General features: G+C 44.4%; 1 protein-coding gene across 3 annotated transcripts in view; it reads right to left on the reverse strand.

Moving 5' to 3' along the window:
• Positions 1–24,073, reverse strand: part of ESRP2 (epithelial splicing regulatory protein 2) — a 49,893-nt gene that overhangs the window by 12,456 nt on the left and 13,364 nt on the right. For 2 of the 3 annotated variants that reach the window (XM_083452674.1, XM_083452675.1), the window contains exons 4-13: positions 15,772–15,885; positions 14,499–14,613; positions 13,490–13,588; positions 13,293–13,353; positions 10,332–10,442; positions 9,501–9,633; positions 8,758–8,800; positions 7,532–7,833; positions 2,747–2,968; positions 2,109–2,307 (exon numbers count right to left, since the gene is read on the reverse strand). In XM_083452674.1, coding sequence (XP_083308800.1) covers positions 2,109–2,307; positions 2,747–2,968; positions 7,532–7,833; positions 8,758–8,800; positions 9,501–9,633; positions 10,332–10,442; positions 13,293–13,353; positions 13,490–13,588; positions 14,499–14,613; positions 15,772–15,885 — 1,399 coding nt within the window. The remainder of the gene's footprint in view (positions 1–2,108; positions 2,308–2,746; positions 2,969–7,531; positions 7,834–8,757; positions 8,801–9,500; positions 9,634–10,331; positions 10,443–13,292; positions 13,354–13,489; positions 13,589–14,498; positions 14,614–15,771; positions 15,886–24,073) is intronic. The other variant, XM_083452676.1, reaches the window with a different exon arrangement.

The raw sequence follows: 24,073 nt of genomic DNA on the forward strand, positions 1-24,073 counted from the left end.
ATGTTACAAGAATATTTATGCATTTGTAGGCCTTAGTGTATGTTGTGCTTATTATAAATGGACCCGCACTGCATATTCTACTTTATTGGAAAGCTTGATGTGTCCTCTTGGGGCTTTATTTTCTGGCTATTGTTTTTCCTCCTGTCTCTAAAAAGCAACTTAGATTGGTAGGCTTGGCAGTATAAGCTCAACAGTCACTGTGGCATCAAAACAGCAATAGTTGCTTTTAGCCCTGGAAACAACTGGCCCTTATTTTTTCACAATCCTTCTCTCAACTACATTTTAAGCCACGAGCTGTCTAGCAAAATGTGGAAGTCACCTACACACACTTTCAAGTACTGGCTCTTAAGCCACCCTTTTATTGTCCTCCAACAAAACAAAACCCAAATGCTAAGCTGCAGATATCATTGCTTTGGTGTGCAATGAATCCAGCCACACTGTTTATAAAGTGTTTTAAGACCATGAAAATGCATCACTCAGTTTTGGTCCATCAGAACCCTTGTCCCAATAGATGCTCTGTCTTCAACAACAAGCTGTGTCCCTGAAGACCAGCACCTCCCTACTGCAAAGAGGCAGGAGGAGATTAATCTCATTGGCAGCTGCAGAGCAAATTGCTTCAATTAAAAAAAGAAAAGCACCAAAAATGTAATTGCCAAGCAAGCTGCAGGTGAAATTTATTGCAGTTTTCTTTTCCGGTAATGAGGTTAACACAGTCCCCCAACAAAAGCAAAGTACATAATAATTTGGGGAGCATCTCTAGCTACCAATACCCCCAAAATATTTTAAAATACAGGGCTGCAAGCCTAAGAAACCATTGCAACCCATCATCTAACACTATACAATGAAACTAAGCATACTTAAAAGTATGTTCCACTGGCTGCAATCCTATGTAGACTTTCCTGGGTGTAAGTCCGACTGAACTTATCAGGACTTAACTTTCTAATAAACGTACATTGCACTGTTAGCTGGTTAGAACAGTTCAGGTCAGTTTTAACTGGCAAGTGTTAATCTTTATTACATTTCTGTCTTTCCTTTCTTCCATTATTGAACTTCCTACAGACCTTATTTGGTGTTAAGATTGGCTTGAGATGGGGGCTCTCTTCTTAATTCCACCACCACCATCATCTGAAGTGTGGGGAATTGTGGTAGCCCCAAATTGTGGAACTCACTCTCCACAAAGATGTACCTACACACTATCATGACTCAGCATCCACTGTATTCCACTGGATGGCCATCTATCAGGGAGTCTTCAGCTGTCATTCCTGCATTGCTGGGGGTGGACTAGATGACCCTTGGGACCCCCAACTCTACAATTCTATGGTTGCATGATTCTATGCTGAAGCTGTACCTTGTCGCTACAGCTTTTGACATGTTTATTTTTTGGCGTGGGGGCACTTCTTCTGTTTCGTTTAACCTATGTTGTGCTGCTTTTGTTTAGAATTGTTATGCATTTTATGATTTATTTTAAAAAATGGCTTTGCAGTACTTGTTTTTAATTGTATGATTATATTGTTGTGACCCATCTTAGGACCTTATGGTGAAAGGCAGGTAACAAATCTTATAAACAAACATACAAAATAAATGAAACTCAGGATAGGGGTTCATGAGGATTAAAAGAGGATAGGACAAATTCATGGAGGATAAGCAAATTTGCTCTATCATGTGCCCTCAAGACCATGCCCTGGGTATGCTTATATTAGGGCTATGAAAGTTTATTACAGATATCCTTCCCTTCTAGCAATGAGTGACAGTTTCCTCCCCCCTAAAAATAATAAGATACCCTTGACTTCCTAAAAAAAGGTACCTACACTGAGAGGTTGCTGATACACATACGTAATTCATTAAGATAAATAAATCAAAAGTATAGTTAAAAGGCAGGTGATCAATCAGCTAAAATTATTGAAGCGGTTGACAGCCCTAACAGCTTCAGAATCACATCTGATTTGGGGCCCAGCTTCCAGTCCCAGCCTATCCACGGAGGGGTGATTACAGACCGCAACTCAACCCAAGACAGAGAGGGCAAGCCCCCCACCGCAGCGCCATCAGCACCTACCAGAGCGTCCCCCGTTAGCAGCACAGAAGAGAGCAGAAGAACTTGGGAGACTTACATGGTAACTTACATGGTGGCGGAGACAAGCCACTACGATTTAAAGTGCCACCCATTAAAACAAAATTCATCTCCTCTCCTGAACACTGGAACACTTCCACGTAACGGTCCTTCATCATCTTCTTGTGGCACTTCTGGGCCACCAGGAAAGCCCGGTCAGAAGACTTCATCTGGATAAAAGCATCACCAGAGGGACGGCCCTGGAAGACAGAAAAAACCAGGCAAGGGGATGGAAGAGAAGTCAAACAGGGCATTCTCCCCACTTTTGTAGTCATTGGTCCCATCAGTAATTTTAGCATATTATTCTTTTTAAGCAGAGCTTTATTTTTAATTCTTAAAGGAATTATTCCGTTGATCGCTGCACAATTTACATGTCTAAAATATGGAAAGCATCAATATTTAAAGAGATGTTAAAAGGCAATACACACGATTGGTTCTCTGGGATCATGTGATATCCCCCCCCCCCGGGAGGATTCTGTTCTGGGCAGTTCGTATCCCAGCTTGATTGATTGGGCCTTCTCTGGAGATTACATAAATGAAGAAGTTGGGAGCTCTTGGGTTGTTTCTCCGATGGCCAAATTCAGTATCTCCACCCGTTTCTAACTGAAACCCTAGAAAAACCATCTTGAATTCCCATACCTGCTGGTTCAGGACCATGTGGACTCCATGTGGCTTAATGTCTGCAGTAGCGTCTCCCATGAACTCCAGGATGTCATCGATCCCAGCTGTGTAAGGCAGGCCTCTAAGCCGCACGCAGTCTCGCACGCTGCCAGCAGCGATGGTGTACGGAGGTGGCATCACGGGGATGATAGGTGTGGGGAGGGTGGGGATGAGAGGCGTCGACATGTACCTGTTGAGGACCTGTTAGCAAAGAATCAGGGGGCAGAAACAAAACAGAAGCAAGCAGGGCTGAGTAAGAGGGACGTATTCCAAGATGGGAGGCAAAGTCAGAAGGCAGCCGTAGACGAAACTGAATGCTGAATGATACTAACCCTTTATAATGCATGTACAGATTGGCATGCAAAATTCTTGGAATACGCTGCCATGGGCAGAATTGCTCATTCAAGAGGTAAGCAACAACAAAGATTTATTTATGAAAAACTGGGTAAGTTTTATTCAGTACGGTAGATCTAGAGGATGCGTGTCTAATATGTGTTGCGGTTTTTCCCTCTTGCTGCAGATTGGATTTTGTTGTTTGTTTGGGGGATTCATTTATTCATTGGAAAATAAGTGATTGGTTTTTGCTTATGCATAGATCGCCGATTTTATTTTCTTGTTATGCGTAAAGTTACAATAGATCTTTTTTTAAAAAAACCTAACCCTGATGGCTGTGTTCCACCCTCCACTGCCACCAGCAGTGTGCTTCTGATTGCAGTTTCTGGAAGCCACAGGAGGGGAGAGTGCTGTGGCGCTCAAGTCCTACTTGCAACACCAGAAAGCTGGATTCGAAAGACCTTTGGCCTTATCCAGAAGGTCTCCTCTTATCTTCTCACTCATATGAAATTGCTGTTTCCCACCCTGAACCCTTGGCAGGTGATGCGCTACAAACCAAAGTTAAAATAAAACCAAGAACTCAGAAGGGCAAAAGCATCACACAGAGCAGCTCCAGACTGCAAACTAACCCAAAGCACAAGACTAGAAGTTCACATCTTAGGAAACACAGTAGCCATGTTTGGACAAGAATAGCCGAATAGGTTTTAGCATAAACAAACACAAAGCTCTTTTGATCCACCATCTCCTTCAATGAGGCAAGCAAACTGAACTAGGAAGTAATAGTTTTCTAGTTTTTCCAAACAGGCAAGATACAAACCACCAACTTCAGAACAAGAAATGATAGCTAACCAGCTTCCAACTGTGGCTTAATGTCCTGTCTTGTTTCAAATGTGGTAATTATAGTTTTCCAGTTCAGTTGAAATGGGAAACTATGGTTAATTAGAGACTTCCTGGTTTGACTGTTCGGGCTACAAAGGGAGGATCAAAGGGGATGCATGCACAGGTAAAAGGCTAATTAAAACTGAATATGATAATCCAAACTGGGCCAGCAGTTGTTCAGCTGTGGTCCAGAGTGTGACTTAAGCAGGACTCAATATGTCATAAATTGAGGAATGGATACTGAACTTAAAAATCCAGCTGCAACTGTTCTGATACGGCACAGTGAAACAGAAATGTTGCTAGGAAGGCGCTCTTTTACTTGCAACAAACTATGTTTCACAGAGATTTGTTGATCAAAATATGCCAATAATTATTTATGCAATTTGTTTGTCATGACCCAATACAAAAATTCTCTAGAAGACTTAAACATGAAATTAAAAACCACCATCAAGTTTAGCAACAAAACAGCAATATTACACAGAAATAGCAATAAAACCATATTCTCTCAAATGCACGGGAGAAGAGGGACATCTTTGCCTGGCACCAAAAGTCCATGTTAGTGCCTGGCAGGCCACACTGGGGAGAACATGGCATTTTGATGACTATAATCCAGTTAAGGCAACAAAAATTGCAACACCCACCCACCCACACCAATCGATGCTTTAATTTTTTTTAAATCCTTCCCTTACAATTTTTAAAAGAATTTGGAAATCCAATTTATATATGTAGAATGCATTTTCAGGAAAAAAATGTATCACCTCTGCTGTGCTTACTAGGGCTGATGGGAGTTGTAGTTCACCAACATCTGGAGGGGCCAAAGTTTCCCCACAGCTGAGCTAGAGGACACCTTGCTACACTTTGCACTTGGCAGCGCAAGATACCTGTTTGCAGCCAGGGGAGGGGGGATCTAGCCAGCATTATGAAACCTCAGCTGTGAGCACTGATGGGAGCAAGTAAGTGATATAGGAGTAAAACTAAGCAGGTAGATCTTCTCCTGTTTGGAGAATCACCCCAAGGAAATGCAGAAAGAGTCCTGCAATGGGTTGCTGCGGACCACCATATCTCAGTTTGACAAGCCAAGGTATGGACAAGCCTTGGGTTACTTATCCAGCCCCTTCACTCTTCCCATTGCAGCAAGAAAAACAAGCCAGGAACTCTTCAGTTAACTATAGTTTCTCATTTCACCCAAACCACGAAACAATAGTTAATTACTCAAGAACAAGCCAGGATATTAAGCCACGGTTTGAAGATGGGTTTCTGGCTTGTTCCAAAGCTTGTTCATTTCCTAGCTTGGACAAAATGGGAAACTGTAGACTTCTTGGTTTGCTTGTTCCCTTAATCACAGGGTTGGTTGATCTTGGTTTATTAAAGCAAATATATGATAGTCCAAGGGCAGCTAGTGCACCATTTCCATGACCCAGGAGAAAGAGAGAAAGAGAGAGAGAGAGAGAGAGAGAGAGAGACAGACAGACAGACAGACTTAACTGAGTTTGATGAGCAACAGGCTGTAGTAAGTGGGAAGAAATGTGCCACTCTTTCAATTGCTCATTATTGGTACAACCCCAGCCCACATTACATCAGCACCTTTACATCATATACACAGAAGGGAAGGGGGGTCAGGGCACACTGCACCTACATAGTGAGCAAGGACTCTGAACAAAGGGTGCACACACTGTAATTCTGTCCAGCTGCCAAAAAGAAACAAGCACTGCAGACTAGCAGCCTCTGATATCCTTGCTTGCTTTAAACAAGCTCCCCCCAAAATAGAAATATGAGCTACAGATTAATTTGGGACATCCTTGGAAAAGCAAGGATGCAAGCCTCTCCTTGCCACACTGCTTAGCTTGCGATGCTCTTCCCACTAAGTGATATTGGTTACCTGCCTCAGACGTATTATGACACCTGAACCCTGGTCATTTTTCTCTGGTATGTTATTATGTTTCATTACATTTAAGTGGAACAGACATAATCTGAAAATAAATGAAAAGTAACCAACTGCTAAAGTTGGTTAAATGCTACAAATAGCTGTTATAACTTGAGCCCTGCTCAACCGTTTTGTTTCAATGACAAGGAAAGCCTCCATGAAATGACATTACATGTTCCAAAAAGCACATGCGCGCGCACACACACAGCGCAAACACAACAACTACCACCAGCTCCCACTTGCAGAAAGATTGCTTATTATCATTTGCCAGATCTGGGCCAGGGGAAATCTCTGCTTCTCACTGGTCCCCTTGCCTCCCAGTTCCCATGAGCTGCTTTCTGAAGCTTCTCCCTCTTGGGTTCCTCCCAACAGACAGAAACCAGACAGAAATAATTGGAGACAAGCTGCCTGTTGAGGCCCATTGTTCAAAAGCTGATTAAAAGAGGACAAGAGGGAGGCAGAGCAGCAAATAAAGTGGCTGCTGTCTGGTAATGCACTTGTTCGGTCATAGCTATTCAGCCACACACAAAAATCTGTGAGGTCAGCCTTGCCCCAACCTGTTGCTCTCCTGATGTTCTGGACTGGAACTCCCATCAGTAACTGTGCTGACTGGGGGGGGGGGGGCAGTGATGGAAGTTAACACTCCCAGACACCTGGCTTGGTGAGGCTTTAGTGGCTTCTGCTGCAACAGGCTAACAATAGTGCAATCCTAAACATGCCCACTCAGAAGTCAGTCCTACAGAGTTCAATGGGACTTACTCCCATGTAAATGTGGTTAGGATTACAGCCTAGCACAGCTCCTGCCCTGGGCTTGAGCTTAGATTGCCTTCTTTTCCTGTTCCAAGAACTCCTAACTTGTTAAAAATAGGATTCCATGTCAGCAGCATCTGCATATGCATTTTCTGTTTATCAGTCACTGCTTTTAATAAAAATAGATTCAATGGAATAACTGCACAGATGTGGAAGCTGCATGTTCCAGACCAATGAGATGGACATGCTCTAGGTCAATACTGATAGAGATGGTCCATTATCAGGGCAGCTTCTTAAGTTCACATGTGACTCAGTATAACACAGCTTTGTGTGCTCCTAAATGAGGTTCAATAAATAATGTATTACATGGATGCACCAACCTGACCCCAAGATGTCGATTTTCGGTATAGCAATTCTCCACCTTCCACTACCTAGCAGTTGTTTCTTCGCAATAGTGATTTTTGGGTGCTAAACCCAGGTTGGCTCTCATTCAGGAGGTCCCTGCCCTTGCAAGTGGGGAAAGAACAAGACCGGACTGAATTCCAGTTCTCGCTTGCTTGTGTGACAAGGAAGGGGAAGCAAAGGCCTCAGCAAGAAATAGCAGCCCTGCCCCTGACCTTTGCTTTGGCTGCATGGAAGTCAAAGCTCCTACTGGTAGGATGGAAGAAAGAAGCAGTGGAAGCTGGGTGAATGGGGCCCTGGCCCACCAACAACCTCTGTCTGCCCTCAGTCACCTCACAGCACCAATGCAGCTTCTTGGCAAGAAAGGGATGGGGAACCTCTGGCCCTCCAGACGTTGCAGTTCCCTGTGACACAGTGATGAGCCACTCTTCTCTCTCCCCACCCCCATATACACAGAATTGGGCAAGTGCTCTAACCTGCTGGACCTCTGCTGCCGTGCTTCTGAAGAGCTCAATGTATCGCTTCCCCAGGATCTCCTTGTGTTTCTTAAGTGCATTCTGCGCATACTCTTCACAGGCGAACAAGACGAAAGCATCTCCTGTAGGCCGTCCGTCTGGATACTTGACAAAGAGAAGCCCCTCCTTCCCTCCTGTGACGGGGCACTCGGGTCCCAGGAACCCCAGGACATCCTCGGGCATGGCTGTGAAAGGGAGACCCCGCATCCGGATGATGACTTGGTTCTCCTTGGAGAGGAACTGAGCTACTTCGTTGGAGGTACCTGTGGGTGGGTAGGGAGTGAAGAGTTACAATAATTTGCTATATCTCTTTTACACATACCTGACATTTAATTCACTGGACCAAATAACCTAGGAAGTTGCCTTACACCAAGTCAGACCATTGGTCCATCTAGCTCAGTATTGTTCTGCACTGACTGGAAGCAACTTTTCAGGGTTTCAGGAAAGGGGCATTCCCAGTCCTACCTGGAGATGCCAGGGATCGATCCTGGAACCTGCATGCAGGATAGATGCTCGATCGTTGAGATAATTTCCCCAACTTTTGAAGCAACTTTTAAGATGATCAAAAGTGTTTCAAAATGAATTCATCTAACCCAGGGATGGGCAACCTAGGACACTCTAGAAGTTGCTGATCAACTCCCACCATCCCTCGCCATTTGCCACACTGACTGGGGCTGATGGGAGCTGGAGTCCAAGAGTGTCCAAGAGATCAAGGGTCAACAACCCTTGATCTAATGCGAATAGTTAAATGTTGCAACCCTATCCAACGTTACCGACCATTCAATGGCATCTGTAAAGTACTGTCAAGCACTCAGTTCCCCTGCACTTGCACACTTCAGCACATTCTAGCATTACAATACATTACAGGGGGTAACTTGGGTAACTCTTTGAGGCAGGTCTTTCTTGTTTACTGCTAATTATTTCACAAGCAGGCCTGGAAACTGAGCCAGTGCAGTTAGCAATATTGTCATAATGCCCAGGCCCAGCTAGTAATCGCACATCATCGTGAGCTAACTGCGGTTTCCAAGTAGCCTTCAAAGGCAGCCGCAGGTAAAGTGCATGACAGTAGTCTAACCAGGAAGCTAATGGAGCATGGATAGTACACTGTAAATTTATTTTGTTTTCGCACATTCACAACAGCAAACTTTCAATGGCAAAGCTGAAAAGGTTTATTCCAAACTTCTCACCTCCAGCAATCTTCAGGAACTCTTCCCCAGTTGCTTTGTAAACCTGAAGTAAAGTAAGGAAAAAATAAAGTACTGTGTTGGTGCGACAGATTATACTACTAAGTATGAACAACATTAGCATTGCATAACTCCTGGCCTTTTTTTTTTTTTGGGACACACGGGTTTTTAACCCTTCTGTGCATGCAAAACACACTTTACTGATCTGATAATGCAGAGGTCAGCAAACCTTCGGGGCCCAGAAGTGCTACACACAGAGCAACCTTTTACACTGGTTAACACAAAATGCATCTTCCAAGCCTAATTTCAGCAGAGGGAGGAGTGAGGGGAGGGGACCCTGTGGGCACATATTGATGATCCTTCAAATTAACATGACCACATGTCCGATTTTACAGAGGACAGTCCTCCATTTTATTTCCCACTAGGATGAGATGCATCCATTTAAATCATAGCATCTCAATTCTATTTCAATTGTAGTTAATTATTACTGAATTTACATCTTTACCTGCAAATTAGCACATGCACGTTTTATGGAAATATGTACTCTATTTTCTGGTGATGTTAGATCAAACAGCTCCCAAATTAATATTATTTGACAATGGCTCGGATTTAATGTCGAAACAGGAAACCTAGTAAAGATAAATCTGTTTCTTTTCATTTATTCATCCATTCCCCACTTTTTCTTGTACAAACCACAGGGGCTAACAACATCCAAAAGCATTCAGACCTGAACCCAAACAATGTACCTCAATGTATCTGCTACCCATGTGGTGCTTGTGCCGCTCTAGGGCCAAATCTCTCTGCTCAGAGTTGACAAATCGCACCAGGGCTTCTCCATTCCTTCTTCCTTGGGCGTTCAGGCACAGGGCCACCCCACCTCTAGCAGGGAGACACACAAAAAAGATGAACAAGGATGACTTCACCTACATCCTGAAAAAAACAATTACTCTTTAATTCTTCTGGGGCAGAGTGCATGGATGCAAGACATATTTAAGGAAAAGCAGGAACATTTTTTCAGCTCAAAGGCCACATTGATTTGTTGGGAAATTTCCAGGGGCTACATACGTTGGTGTGGGGGGGGGGGAGAGGCAAAATTGGTCAGGACAATGGATCTGACTCTTAGCTTGGTACTTCAAGCTACATTCCCAACCTTGCAAAAGTCAGACACCCCCCCCTTCTGTCCCCCATCAAAGCAAGTCAGAAGCAACATCACTATTCAAGAACACATTCCAGCAGGGGAAAGCACTTGTGAAAGGTGCAGAGCTTGGCACAGGTCTGTGGAGAGCAGGGAGGTGCCCTGAGGGTCAGCCAGAGCCCCCTGGCCAGAGGTTGTCCATCGCTGCAGTAAAGTTTGGGACTTGAGTAGACAACTAAGGCTGCAACCCTAAGGGCCCTTATCAGCTGGGGCCTATTTGTATCTTGACTTCTCAAGTCATATGGGCTGACAGCCTAAAAGCCTCTTTCTCTCCCAAGTGCTCGGAATCCTTCAGCAGGAAAATGTAACACACATACGAATTTGTAGCAATGAAGTCAAATAGCACTGCATCCTGAACAGGGAACTTTACAGCAGATCTTACTTGGCAATATTAAGGCCTTTGAAAAACCGAGCAATGTCCTGGTCGGAAGACTGCCAAGGGAGCCCTCTGGCACGTATTACTGTTTCGCTGTCCACTGCTTCTGATTTACTACTGTGGAAAAGAAAAAGGAGGACGTTTGAGATCAGCAACTGATCCAAGCACTCCACAATTCTTTTTAAACTATGCTGCAAGCAACCATGTAATAAGCACACCAGTGTTGAGTTCTTTCTACAAAACATATTATGCTGTTTGGCAATTCCGGTGTGCACAACTTCAGCCACTGGAGTGGGAGCCTCAACCCCTTTCACAATGGAGGCCAGGAGCCAAAGAACTACGCAATGAGTTCTGTGCAACCCAAGCATCTGTGTGCTTGCGTTTCTTGAACAATAACACATCCTGCTAACTCAGGTGTCCACATAGTTTTAAATGTGAGAGTGCTTGTGATATGGGATGGGAGAATTCGGATATTCAAGGAGGGGGAAGTGCAAACCATTCCACTGGATGAAAATAGCTCTTTGGATCCCAGCCAGGATGTGAAATGAAACATGAGCTTGAGCTTGCAGGAAGCGAAAGACACCAAGATAGTGCATTCAAAGCAAAACATAGGTGCACACTGGACTGGCAAGGCTATTGCGATTGCTCTTTCCTGCACAGCCAAAACATTTAGAGGCTACCCCTGGTGTAGATAGCACTGAGCTAGAAGAACGATTTGATTCAGTATAAGGAGGCAGCTTGAGTCCCTGCTTTGAGCAATAGAAAATGGATGCCATTCAAGACACACTGCCACCTCCCAAACAAAGGACAAATTTCGCCATTTCACTATCACATTTTTAACAACAACAACAAAAGATAGTGCTTTTCTGCTTAAAGATTAAACAGCACATACAATAAAAGAACCCCCTTAGTAACTGTGATGCAGCACAGAATATATAACACATCTAAGAAAAAAAAGAGAATCCAGATTATCCAATGCAATAAAAGAAAAACAGCACACTATCAGAAATCAAACCAGCCAAAAGATTTGACAAGCTGCAGGAAGCCCCCTGTTGTCCATCTCCCTGTGTCCATCTGTAAATTTGCCTGTGGCTTTTTTCTCTCCCTTCCCCTGCTTGCCATATTAGCTTATTTGCGTGTTTTTAATTTAAAGCAATCCAATCACACCCTTCTCCATCTCTTAAGAACCCAGCAAAACAACCACACATCCTGTGACCCAGGAAATGGGACTGAGGAAAGGCTGGGGAAGGGGAAATTCTCACGCTGCTGCTGAAGCAAGTTGTCAGTCAGCTGGCCTGGATGCCAACTGCCCACTCACTAATACAGAAGTTTACACACTCCTGATGATTTCATTTCAGCCTGACAAAATGCACACTCAGTCAGAGACACACTAAGAGTGAAGAGCAAAGTGTGCAAATGCCCGGTGAGAAGGTTGGCTCAAGAGAGGTGGCAGCCCTTGATTTGAGGCAGCCTGCAAGGCAGGAGACTTCCAAGAAGCTCAGAAAGAGCACCAAGATAAACAGAGTTGTCCCTTCATGTAGTCATCTCTCTCTCTCTCTCTCTGGTGGCAGCACAAGTGCAAAGACCAAGCATGCCCCAAACCTTCCCACACAATTTGAGGCAGCCTGCCTTTCATTGCTTACATTACGTCCAACTGCAGTTTGCAATACAGTTCTAGAGTATAACTGCTCCTTTCCCCCATCCCTTTGGACTGAAAGAAAAGAATATAGGATATTCTGTGAGAAAAACCTTACGAGGGGCTGATTAACTTTTAATGCAACAGGCAAAAATGGGTAAATGTATCTAAAGGTCTGATTGCAATGGTGTAACGATTGGTGTCTAGGTGCTTTAATTATTTTGGTATTATTGCATCCAAGCTGCTGGAGGGTCAAAGGCCACATCTGCATCAACGTATAGGTTTCTTAGATGCATGGGGAAAAATGGGGAACATGTCCTGGATTCATGCAAAACATTTTACTGTGGCCCACTGGGATTCCATGTCTTATGAGGAATAAGTTGTATCAACAAGATGGACAAATTCTTCTCATAACAAGTTTGGTGTTCAAAGAAAACACCACAAAAATAATGGATCAAACTCTTCTATGTGCTTGTGGAAAAAAGAAACACGAACTCGATGGCCCTTGTGGTCTCTTCCAACTCTATGATTCTATGACTTATATTTGGAAGACTTATGAAGGCTCCCCTTCAACCCCACCGCCTCAAATACACACCTGTGACATACTGGAATAAAATGTGTGTAAGTGTGTGTGTGTGTGTGTGTGTAGGTTGGAAAAGGCTGTGGCCCTCCACAGGTTCTCAACTATCATCAGCCTCAGCTGATGGGATGATGGGAATTATATAATCCAGAACTTATAGGTAGCCCACTGATTATGTTCGTATTAGCAAAAATGAACTTCCTGAAAGATTTAGGCTGGCTCTTTTTTTAAAAGCAACTGTTTAATTTAGTCAAGATTTATATATTACATTTGGTTATACCCACTGCAATTTCTGATGCAAACACTGGGAATTTTTCTTTTGTTTAAACTTGAGCACACTAACCACTTTGGGAAAACTCATATATGAATGCTAAAATGAGCAAAAACAGAAGTGCCCAACTTGTTTTAGATTTATGTACATGTTTGCACCACCTTGACCTATTCTTTCCCTGCCCCACCAACAAAGAAACTCGTATCTAGAATCAGAAGGTCTAGAAATCAAAAGAAACCAGATTCATGGGATGCACCAGGTATGGGGAAGCTTTGGCACTCCAGAAGTAGTTGGACTGCAACTCCCATCATCCCTGGCTATGGGCCATGCTTATGGGGGCTGATGGGAGTTGTAGTTCAGCAACATATAGAGGGCCAATGGTTCCTCACACCAGGGTGACAGAATCATCTTGGGGACAGAGATGTTTGCACCCCCCTCCCAATCATGCACCCATTGCTGCACTGTGAAGCTACTACTTACCAGGGTCCAGTTTCATACTTGTATTTCACAGTTTCTGGGACAGTGAACCTGTGATCTGCAACTGATCAAAACACATTAAAAAATACTTTATTTTTCAAATGGAAATGCACCCAGAAGATTGAAGAGAGAAAAACTGGCACTTGTCAGCCATGATGGAAAAGTGCCCACATTCAGCAGAAGCAATTGTTTCCACTTACCACATGTATCCGGCAGCATGCTGGAAATAATGGCCACCATGGCTTTCACTTGCCACACTCCAAAATCTTCCTCTGCTTCGTTAATCCTAAAGCCTATATCTAGACAGCATGTTCAGGAAAACAGGGCAAAGGGTTTCACGAGCTACAAGGACACACAAATATGGCAGTGAATACACCATAGGCTGATTAATATTGATTCTGTTTGTCAGACAGCAGGCTGCCATTATGAAGAGTTCTATCAGAAAAATGATGATCCGACCGCAATTGATACATGCACACGTGCATAGTAAGAAACATCAGCAGCATATATGGCTATGGTCTCCATGAAGTAAAGGCTACACACAATTACTAGTGCTTTCCCCCCCAGGGGGAACTCAAGGGTACACAGTACCACCACCTCTCTTGTTTTGGTTGAAATGTGTGGCACTTACTGTAACAACTTCATGGTGAGTACCAACACCTATTTTTCTAGAAAAAAGCACTAGACGTGATATCTTCAGCTACATGGGTTGTTGTTATTTCACTACAGTGATAGAGCAGGGATTGAACTACAGCTCCAGATATCACGGCCAATGATCAAAGATCTTGGACTACAGATCCCATCCATGCTAGGGTGAATGCTATGTTTTCTAGAACAGGGATGGCCCACACCTGCATTCTGCAGGGCAGATTATTCTCGGGACAGTGGTCTAGGGACCTGAAGTGTATTATGCCACATAAACTACCCCAACTCTACAGTACCACTGGTGCAACCTAGCAGGAAAAGGGTAGATGGGTCACATGTGCTGAGTCACAGCTAGGGCATTACAGGCAAACCCTAAAGAGAGAGTGGCATTGTGGTGTAAGCTCAGCTCTTTCTTAAAACTAAAAAAGAAAGAAAAAAGTTTTCCTTTTCCTTAAAAGTGGGGAGAAGAAATCACCCCACTGGATTAAAAGCTGGTAGGGCCACTGGGACCTGTATCAACACAAAGAGCCAATCCAGCTTTAGAAGGAGCAAGAGAAAGGATACATTCTGCCATAGACTGGATAGTTTGGTCTTTCACGGGGGCCACATTAGGGTAGCAGTCATGAAACTCTTTGCGCAGATCATAAAATGAATAAAAGCAGTCAGACAGTAGGAGATTCTGTGATGGAGAAAAACAACAACACATATGGAGTATTAGAAAGCCTCATTCATGTCCTACACGGATGCAGGTCTTTAGTTTTCTCCAACAGTAGAAGACAAACACAAAGGCATTATTATAACTATAATTAATATTGTTACAAAAACTCATGCAGATCTACATAGATCCAGATCCTTAGCTTTCTCCAACTAAGGTCAAATCCACACCATATATTTCATGCACATTGCTTCGCCCAAAGAATCCTGAGAACTGTAGTTCGCCCCTCACAGAGCTACAGTTCCCAGCACCCTTAAACTACTGGAGGAAGCCATGGCAGTGGAGGAGAGAGGCACTCTCTGTTCATAATTAGTGACAGCTTTAGGATGTTACAGTAGTACCTTGGTTTAAGAACTTAATTCATTCTGGAGGTCCATTCTTAACCTGAAACTGTTCTTAACCTGTGGTACCACTTTAGCTAATGGGGCCTCCCGCTGCTGCCGTGCGATTTCTGTTCTCATCCTGAAGCAAAGTTCTTAACCCAAGGTACTGTTTCTGGGTTAGTGGAGTCTGTAACCTGAAGCATCTGTAACTCGAGGTATCACTGTATACCAAACTGGTTTGTTCTGAACTCCCTGCTCCCCTGTTCTTCTCCAGCAAGGAAGAGATTGGAAGCTTTTGTTTCTAATTTTGTTATCCACACTTTAGTGCTATGTCAAAACCCCGTACTGTGGTTTATCTTAACCAAAACAAACCAGCTTCAATAAATCAGTTTGAAATTGACTTGTTTCCAACAAACAGTAGTTGGGATTAACAGGTTTAGGGTTTTGGAAGTGTAAATTGTGGTAAATAAAATCTCTTCCTTTCAGCCATGCTAGATGGGGGGGGGGGGGAGTGTGTGGGAGCCCAGCGGAAAGCAGGTCCCATTCCTATCATGATAACATCCAAACCTAATCATTGTGGAACTTCTGTGTCTCTTACAAGTTGCAAAAGCATTTTATCTCAGGCAGCAAGATGATTTGGGTCAGTGCTGTGCATCTTTCACAAGTTCCACTCACATTTGGAGACTATACAATCTGCCATGGTGATGGCGAAGGGGTTGTACTTTTCAGACCTACTCTGACCACCACTGGCTGCATTCATGTTTTCCAGGCTAGTGCTAGGATCCTGCTAGCCACGTACCTTTTTTGAGGCCTCTGGATGAAGGACCTGCCGAATGAGGAGCTGGCCATCTGTGCAGAATGTGTAACTGTTTCTTCCCAGAGCCTTTAGATCACTGGATACAAGTTGGCTGAACTAGAAAAAGCAAACAGTTGTATTCAGATTTGCAACTCAGTCCCTCTTCTCGCCATTTAAAATACTAGTCACCAAATGAGCGAGTTTGAAACATGACCCAATGGAATGCTTCTGCAAAAATGTCTGAAAGGCCCAGCCCATTCTGGGAAATGCAGTCGGAGAGGCTTGGGAAATGTGAGGATTCCCAGAGAGGAGATTGTAGCTGCTGTGGTCTTTCCCTGGTCCTCCTCCTCCTGTGCTGCTCTGAGTCAAGCCATGGTTTGGCTTAGCTTATCCTCCCAACTTGGTCCATGGTTTGAGGATTAGGGGAGGAACACAGCACATGTGATCAATTCTCTGGGAAGCTGCATGTTTGTGTTAAGCCATGATTTGGTCCAGTGTGATGTGCAAACCAGGCACTGAGTGCCTGGATGAAAGGTAACTCAGACTTCTTTAAAAATAATAATACAGTAAATATAAAGTAAAATGATGAGCAGAGCAGAGCAATCCAGTCAAACTGGGAGCAGGAAAGTTTCGGTTTCACATATTATTCTATCCCTGATTAGACACATGCCCCAATTTGGCAATAGCTCAGTAATTATGTGCATCTGCCATTCAAGGGTGCAACCACAGCCTTTTAAAAAACAAGAGAGTGTATGCCAGTGCAAGATCAGTGCTGTTTTAGCAGAAGCTACCAAACAGTTAACACTGTTTAACAAGTTTCTGTTAACCAATTTGATAAGGAGAGAAAGTTAAGCAAACAGTGGTCAGCAACTCAATAAAGGAGCAGATGAGGCAAAGAAGACCCAAGTGCTTAGCAACTCAATAAAGGAGCAGATGAGGCAGAAGACCCAAGTGCTTAGTCCAAGACTGTATATACAACATATATTTAAAGCACCAGACTCTTCACCCGCCCCCAACAAGAATCCTGGGCACTGTAGTTTAAGGGAACTGTAGCTATGTGAGGCAGTAAACTACAATTCCCAAGATTATTTGGCCGAAGTCACGTATGGTGTTTTCACAACCCTATACATCTTTTCACAACAGGCTGAGGCCAGATTGGAATCAGGGGCTTCCCAGTTGCTGATCTCTTTAAAACAACAAAGGATTGTCACTCCTTCCTGCAGTAATATTTTTTGCAGCTATCAGACAGTGCTAATAAGCCCCAGCACAACCAGAAACCCACCAGTCTCAAGAAGTCTGCAAAGAAACAAAAAAACACAACAGCCTTTTACCACCAGAAACAGTATTTTCCACCTGTTCTCCCTCCCTTCAAGGTTCACTCATAGAGCCTAATGATGCAAAACAGTATGCACCGAAAAAAAGCGTTTTCAGGGCTTGTGCCAGTTTCAAAACTAAATCCCAAGACACACTTCTATTCTTTATTCTCATTAACATGAAATTTCAGAAGTCTGCACATTTTGGAGTTCAGAGGCCTCACTTGTTAAAGAGCGTGGAGTTCAGCAGCCTCAGTGAAACTGTCTTGTTGCCAACATTTAAACAAATGCAGTCGGAGCTCTGACACCCCTCCCCCCGAGTCTGTTTTGTAGGAGTGTATCTGTCCCCAAAGTGTGTTTGATTACAGGAATTACAGCAAAAGCAAGGTTTTGACTCAGTCAGATCCATTGTCCAAAGCACCAGATCTGAAGTCTCTTGCAGGTGACTCAGGTTAGAGGGAATCCAAACACAGTATGTATCTGAACACATTTGGTAAACAGTAACAGTTAGTTCATTAGCATCTCAATAATAGGGGACTGAGGTCAATACATGAATATATTTGTTCAAAACAGAGTGATCCAGAGCAGAGGCTTTCTATGGGGAGATAGAATCTTCCCCGCATGTCTTGAAAACCCGTAGCCCGCCATTCCACTCAAGCAGCCCTGAAGGTAAAATCTCAGGTTGCTTACATTGTTGTTTAATATATGGTTGCTTTGCGCTGCAACCTGAAAATTGCCCTGATTACTGATGTCTTGGGGAGATTAACATGCAGTTCAGTTCCTTCTCCACTGGCCTCTGCCAATGTCTAGAGGGCTGATCTCCACCCAGACAGGTTGGGGAGCTATCACCCGTGGCGGCAACAGCATTTGCTGTTGAAACAGAGCATTTTGGAGTGGGATGTCAGACATTGTGGATCAGTGGGATCCAGAGTCTTATGGGGTAGTACATGTGACTAATCCTAGTTTTATTCTCACAACAACCCTTTGAGGGAGGTTAGGCTGAGAGATCCTGACTGGCCCACCATCACCCAGCAGGCTTGACAGCAGAGTGAAGATTTGAACCTGTGCAACAAGTCTGATTGATGGTTCCTTTAGCTCAGTGGTTTAGAGTGTGGCACTGATAACACCAAGGATGCAGGTTTGATCACCATATGGGAAAGCAGCATATTCCTGCATTGCAGGGGGCTGGACTAGATGTGTCAGTGTGTCTTCCAACTTTACAATTCTATGATTCAAGAGTCATATTCACTAAGCCCAGTCCTCGCTGGATTGACTGTCAGCAACACTTGGGGGTCTCAGAAGTCTTTCCCAGCCCCCCCCCGCTCTCTCTGCATGCCAGAGTCTGAACCTGATATTTCTGCATAATCGACAATGATATTGCTATCCTGGCTCATAAACAGAACCAATAATAAAGTTGCAGTGCTAAGCATGAATCATGAAGTAACAAGAGAAAAATTATTGTAAAGGGCTTTGTTTTAAAAGTTGAGCTGCCCCCGCCAGCTCCTATAATACATTTTACCTACAAGTGAATATTTGGGCCAAGAAGGGGAAAACTGATTGAGCAGCAGATTTAGAAACTGGTTGGACAGGATTCTGGCTATTTATCTGGCAGCAGAGAGAAAAGTGGCTCAGCAAGTTTAGTCAGTTGCATGTTGGCCAAATGCCAGCATCTGTCTGCTCTCTTTTCCTCAAGACAACTCCAAGCTTGACAGCATATAACCCCTACTCCCTTTGTGCGACCACAACCTGCTTTACATTACCGTAAGTGAGATGGTTGGTTGGTTTGGCTCAGAATTGTCTGCCCTGATTGGAAGTGTCTCTCCTGAGTTTCACAGGCAGGGGACATTCTCAGCTAGTCCAGCACTCTAACCACTAGGCTACACTGGTTTCTCAACACTCTCTTGGCCCAAAACTCCTATTTCTAGGTATAGTAGTAACCTCCAGGGGCAGTGTAACACAGCCATAACTCTGGCTTGACACTCCATCAGTGTGTTAGCACAAACCATGGTCTCAAACCTGCTTCATAACTATGGCCCTCAGCTAGCTGGGCATAATTCATAGATTATCAATTCAGGCATCATGGTTTAGCATCCCTTATCAAATGGAGAGCACAGTATCTGAATGGAGTCTTTGATCACATCCATAAAGGGGGTAAAGGGGACCCCTGACCATTAGGTCCAGTCATGACCGACTCTGGGGTTGTGGTGCTCATCTCGCTTTATTGGCCGAGGGAGCCAGCGTACAGCTTCCGGGTCATGTGGCCAGCATGACTAAGCTGCTTCTGGCGAACCAGAGCAGCGCACGGAAACGCCGTTTACCTTCCTGCCAGAGGGGTACCTATTTATCTACTTGCACTTTGACGTGCTTTCGAACTGCTAGGTTGGCAGGAGCAGGGGCCGAATAAGGAGAGCTCACCCCGTCGCGGGGATTCGAACCACTGAACTTCTGATCGGCAAGTCCTAGGCTCTGTGGTTTAACCCACAGCACCACCCGCGTCCCATCCGTACCAGGCCTTTAAAGCACATGGTTTCTTCCAAAGAATCCTGGAAACAGTAGTTTGTTAAGGCCGCAGAGAACTGTAGCTCTGTAAAGAGTTAACTACAATCCCCCAGGTTTCAGGATGAAGGGTGGGGAGCCAGAAGCTTCAAATGTATGGCATGGATGTTGTTTCATGGCACTGGTACAAACTCCAGAGAATTCTGGGTGCATGGGCACCCACAAAATTCTCACTGTGGGTGCCCGGCCTCCATCTGCTGCCCACAGCCTTAACTCTGCCACCATGGCGGCGACTGGGCTGAGGCCTCCGCCTCTGGGCCTCTGTCGGGCTCTGCTGTGGATGTGCACCCATGCTCTGCCACCCCCGTTGCGGCAGCACAGAAGCGGTGCTAGAGAGCAGCGGCAGTGTGCATGCTCAAAACGTGATGTTGTGGTGTCACACCACACACTGCTGGACACACACAGGCTGGGGCCCAAATCATTGCCTTTGTTTCATGGCCTCCCTCTTAAAAATCTAACAGCTTGTTTTCTGCTAAATCTGGTGTTGCTGCAGTCTCCAATTTGGCCTCACCAAGAGTAAGCTCGTGCCCACGAAATACTGCTGAAGAGAGATGAGTTTTTTGGATTACAAATGCACCTGCAGGCATAATAAAAGCAAAGAAACTTTCTGAAACAGAAATGCCCCCCCCCCCACCTGCCAGTGGGGTTTTGCTTTTCATTCGTCTGTTAACTGTTATTCCACATGACTGAAAATGGGATCACTGTGACCTTGTGCTAAAAAGCTGCCACACGCAACAAATGCAATCCATCAAGCTGTAGCTAATTTCTTTCTGCTTCTGGCAATACACACACACACACACACACACACACACAAGCTATGGTGGCTGGACGCTAGATCTCTTGCCCATGTAAAACATTCATGATCTCAAAGCCCAAGTTTGCACCTCCCAAAGCAGGGGTGCAGAAAAACCCGCACGCAAATCCAGTGGTGGCTGGTACCCATTGAGCCTGATAGGGCAGGGAGGCAAATGATGGGCAGAGCCAAAGAAATCCTAGATCTGATGAGTCCTACAAAGGCAGCACTGTAGAAAGGAGAATAAAGCTGACATCTGCCACCCCTTTGACAGATTGTAAGTAAGAAAGCAGGCAGGCAGCTGGCTGAGAGTGGTGGGGCAGTGCCCCATTTGCCCTAATGGAGCAGACTCGTCTGTGCAAATCCCTCTTGGTCACCCTACACACACTGAGAGCAAACACATTACCCAAGCATGCAACCAAAACAGTGTCAACCAAACACGACAGAAAAGTCTCAATAGGCTTCAGTTTGCATAAGTAGGAAGACAATAAACAACTCTTTGGTGGGGAGGGAATGGAATGGGCATCTCCCAAAGACAAGAATACAAACAAAATAAGTACAGAGACATAGTAAGGAGAGGGACTATAGCATATTTATCTTATTAATATGTATATGCTGCTCTTGCTCCCAAAGGAGCCCAGGGCGGCAAACTTACCAACAATTAAAACTTCTAAATGAAGTTTTTAAAAACCTTCCAAAAACAGATTAAAAGGTTAAAACATATACTCACAGATAATAATTTCAGGGTTGTACTTAACAGGAATATGTTCTTGGATCACAACATTCATCATCCCTGGCCAGTTGGCCATCCTAGGTGGAGCAGATGGGAGTTGGAGTCCAACAATCACTGGAGGGCCTCAGGATCCCCACCCATGATCTACCATGGCCTTTCCCAACCTGGTGCCCTCCAGGTGTTTTGGACTATAATTCCCATCAGCCCTAGCAACTACAGCTACTTGTAGCCTCCAAACACCTGCAGGGCTCCAGGTAACAACAGTGGAGCAAATGATCACTTGTTGCCATTTGCAGCCCTGCACACCACACACCTGGAAGAACTAATGCTGCAGATGCCTTGAAATGTGCTCTGTTCTTAAAAAATTCCCCATCCAACACGGCTCTCTCACTTCCCTGCCCCACCAGCTTCCACTTCATGGCCATCTTTCAGCCTGCAAACGCCTCACTAAACACTGCCTGCTAGTCTGATTACTCCTAATCAGTGGTGGCTGGCAGTACAATCATTGTACACACACGAACACACACACACACACACACACACACACACACAGCATAGCTGCACTGCTGAGAGAACCAGGAAGAAGAAAAGAATACAGGTTTTGTTAGGACAGGAGCTCATGCTCAGACCACTTCCACAAACTCTGCTTCATTCATATTTCAGGGGCATACTATAGGGGGCTTCCAGATGACCTGGTTACTAAGCATCCATCCAGGTTTTTGTTGTTGTTTTTTTTGCAGGGAGGTTAGACAATGTTGCAGCAAGTCAAGTGTCATCTCATACTTTCCAGGATATTTTCCTGCTACTTTTCTTACTGGAAAAAGGTTTGTTCTGCAACACACACACACACACACACACACACACACACACCCCTCTAATTGCACAACCTAAATTTACTGGGTGTGTGACTGAATCCCATCTAAAGAGCAACAGCATCCTGGAAGTCCTGTAACAGAGCCTTCCCCAACTGAAGTCAACTAGCAACTCCCAGCAGCCCCAAATGCACAGGAACAATTAAGGGTTGTGGATAAACAGCATATGTCATGGGGGGGGGGGCATAAGCTAGCCCCCTTGCATTGGGGGAAAGTGTAAAAATATTTTTTTCATGAAAATCTTTAAATGCATTGTGTTAAGAAAAGTAGCAGACACAAATTTAGGAGAAACACACACCAAAATGCTAACAAAAAACTAATAATCACCAAACTGGTGTGGAAAATTTCAGGGTGGGCATAGTGTTTCACTTGTAATACGTTTGTGCCCTGTGGTTTTCTGTAAAAATCCTGCAACCTTTCACACCATAAATGCTCTCAATTTGGTTTTCTGTCCCACTTTTGTGGTTCCTCTAGATGGCAATAATGACGTGTGGACCATTCAGCATAAATACAATACTATTTAATTAACAACATGTTGGGTGTCCCCCCCCCCTTTATTTAATTTTTAAAATGTGGGACAAATTTGTGTAGGGGCCATGCTCATCTTCTCTGTATCATTCCAATTCTAGTATTTGTGCTGCTGGAGTGAACATTTCATTAATGACATGTTGCAGAAGGCAGCTGCAAAAACCCCCAACACACCTCCAATTTGGAGGGGCCCTAAGGCATCCTCCTCTTTGCATTACTGATCCCATCAGATTCAGAGCCCTCTCTGTGGTTGCATTAAAGGGGGTGGGAAGAGAGAAGAGACGCCTTAGGTATCTCTTGTATGACAACAAGTGCAGCCTCAACTCTTACCTAAGCTTAGTTGTAGACAGTGAACTACGATAACTATTTCCAAAGCTATTTCTAAAAAGCAACACTTGTTAAGAATTCACACATTCACACAGATAGACTGAGTCAGTAAAAAACAAACCAACCATGGTGGGCATTGCAGTGTGTTGTTAGTGTTTAGTTTTCCTCTTGCCTTCTCTCTCTCTTTCTCTCCCCCCATTCCAAGGACAAGCTTTCCTAAGCAACGTGATCTTTAGCACTTGCTCTATTGATTGCAAAGCATGGTCCCGTTGTATTTACCCAACACTCTTTCACTGTTTGTACTGCACAGCTGGACCAATCAGGAGGAAGGCTAAACAATAGCTGCAGAGCTGGGGGAAACCGTGCACACCAGCCTTCCTGGTGCTTTGGGCTACAACTCCCACCAGCAGGGGCAAGGCTGGTGTACGCATACTTCTTAAAAAAAAATCCACATCAGATATCAAGTATGCTCCCCCCCCCCCCACTCCATGGCATGCGTGGTGCTAACTTTAGAATAAACAGCACCTTTTTCTGCAGACTCATCTCAACATATCTGAAACTTCCACCTGGTTTTCAGTTTCTGCACATTTATTATGCACATGGATGCATCAGTGCTGTCACCTAGGCCTTGGCACAAGTAAATGCAAAATGCAGAAAGCAGGGGAGGGGGAAATAATGCTACTTTTAAGGCAAAGAACAGGGTAATCCTTTTCCTGGCGAAAGTAGAAGAAACCAGCGGTGGCACATCAGACCTCAGATGCGATCCTAGGTAACTACTGCATTAGATGAGTGCATGTGCTTTTGTATTCTCTGACACTTTAGAAGATGAAAACAAAGAGAGGTGCTTGTTTTATAGGATGTGACAGAGAAATTGCTTGTGGTGGGATGGACACCAAGTGGAGACCCATTTCAGGCATGAAACAGTAAAGTGGACTCTGGGGTTCTATTTTAATGATCACTGATAATTCAAGTACAAAAGTACTTTTTCATGCTTAGCAATAGGGCACTGCCACTGAAGAAGTGAGATCAAGAAGTGAGTTCCTCTAGCTCAGTATCTACCTGCACTAACTGGCAACAGCTCTCTGGGGCATGGATGAGAACCCTTCGACCCTCTATCTGTATTGCTGAATTAGAGTTCCCACCAGGGATGATGGAGGTTGTAGTTCAGCAGTATCTGGAGAGC

Source organism: Podarcis tiliguerta (assembly GCF_965153285.1).
Source record: "Podarcis tiliguerta genome assembly, chromosome: 8".
NCBI lineage: Eukaryota > Metazoa > Chordata > Lepidosauria > Squamata > Lacertidae > Podarcis > Podarcis tiliguerta.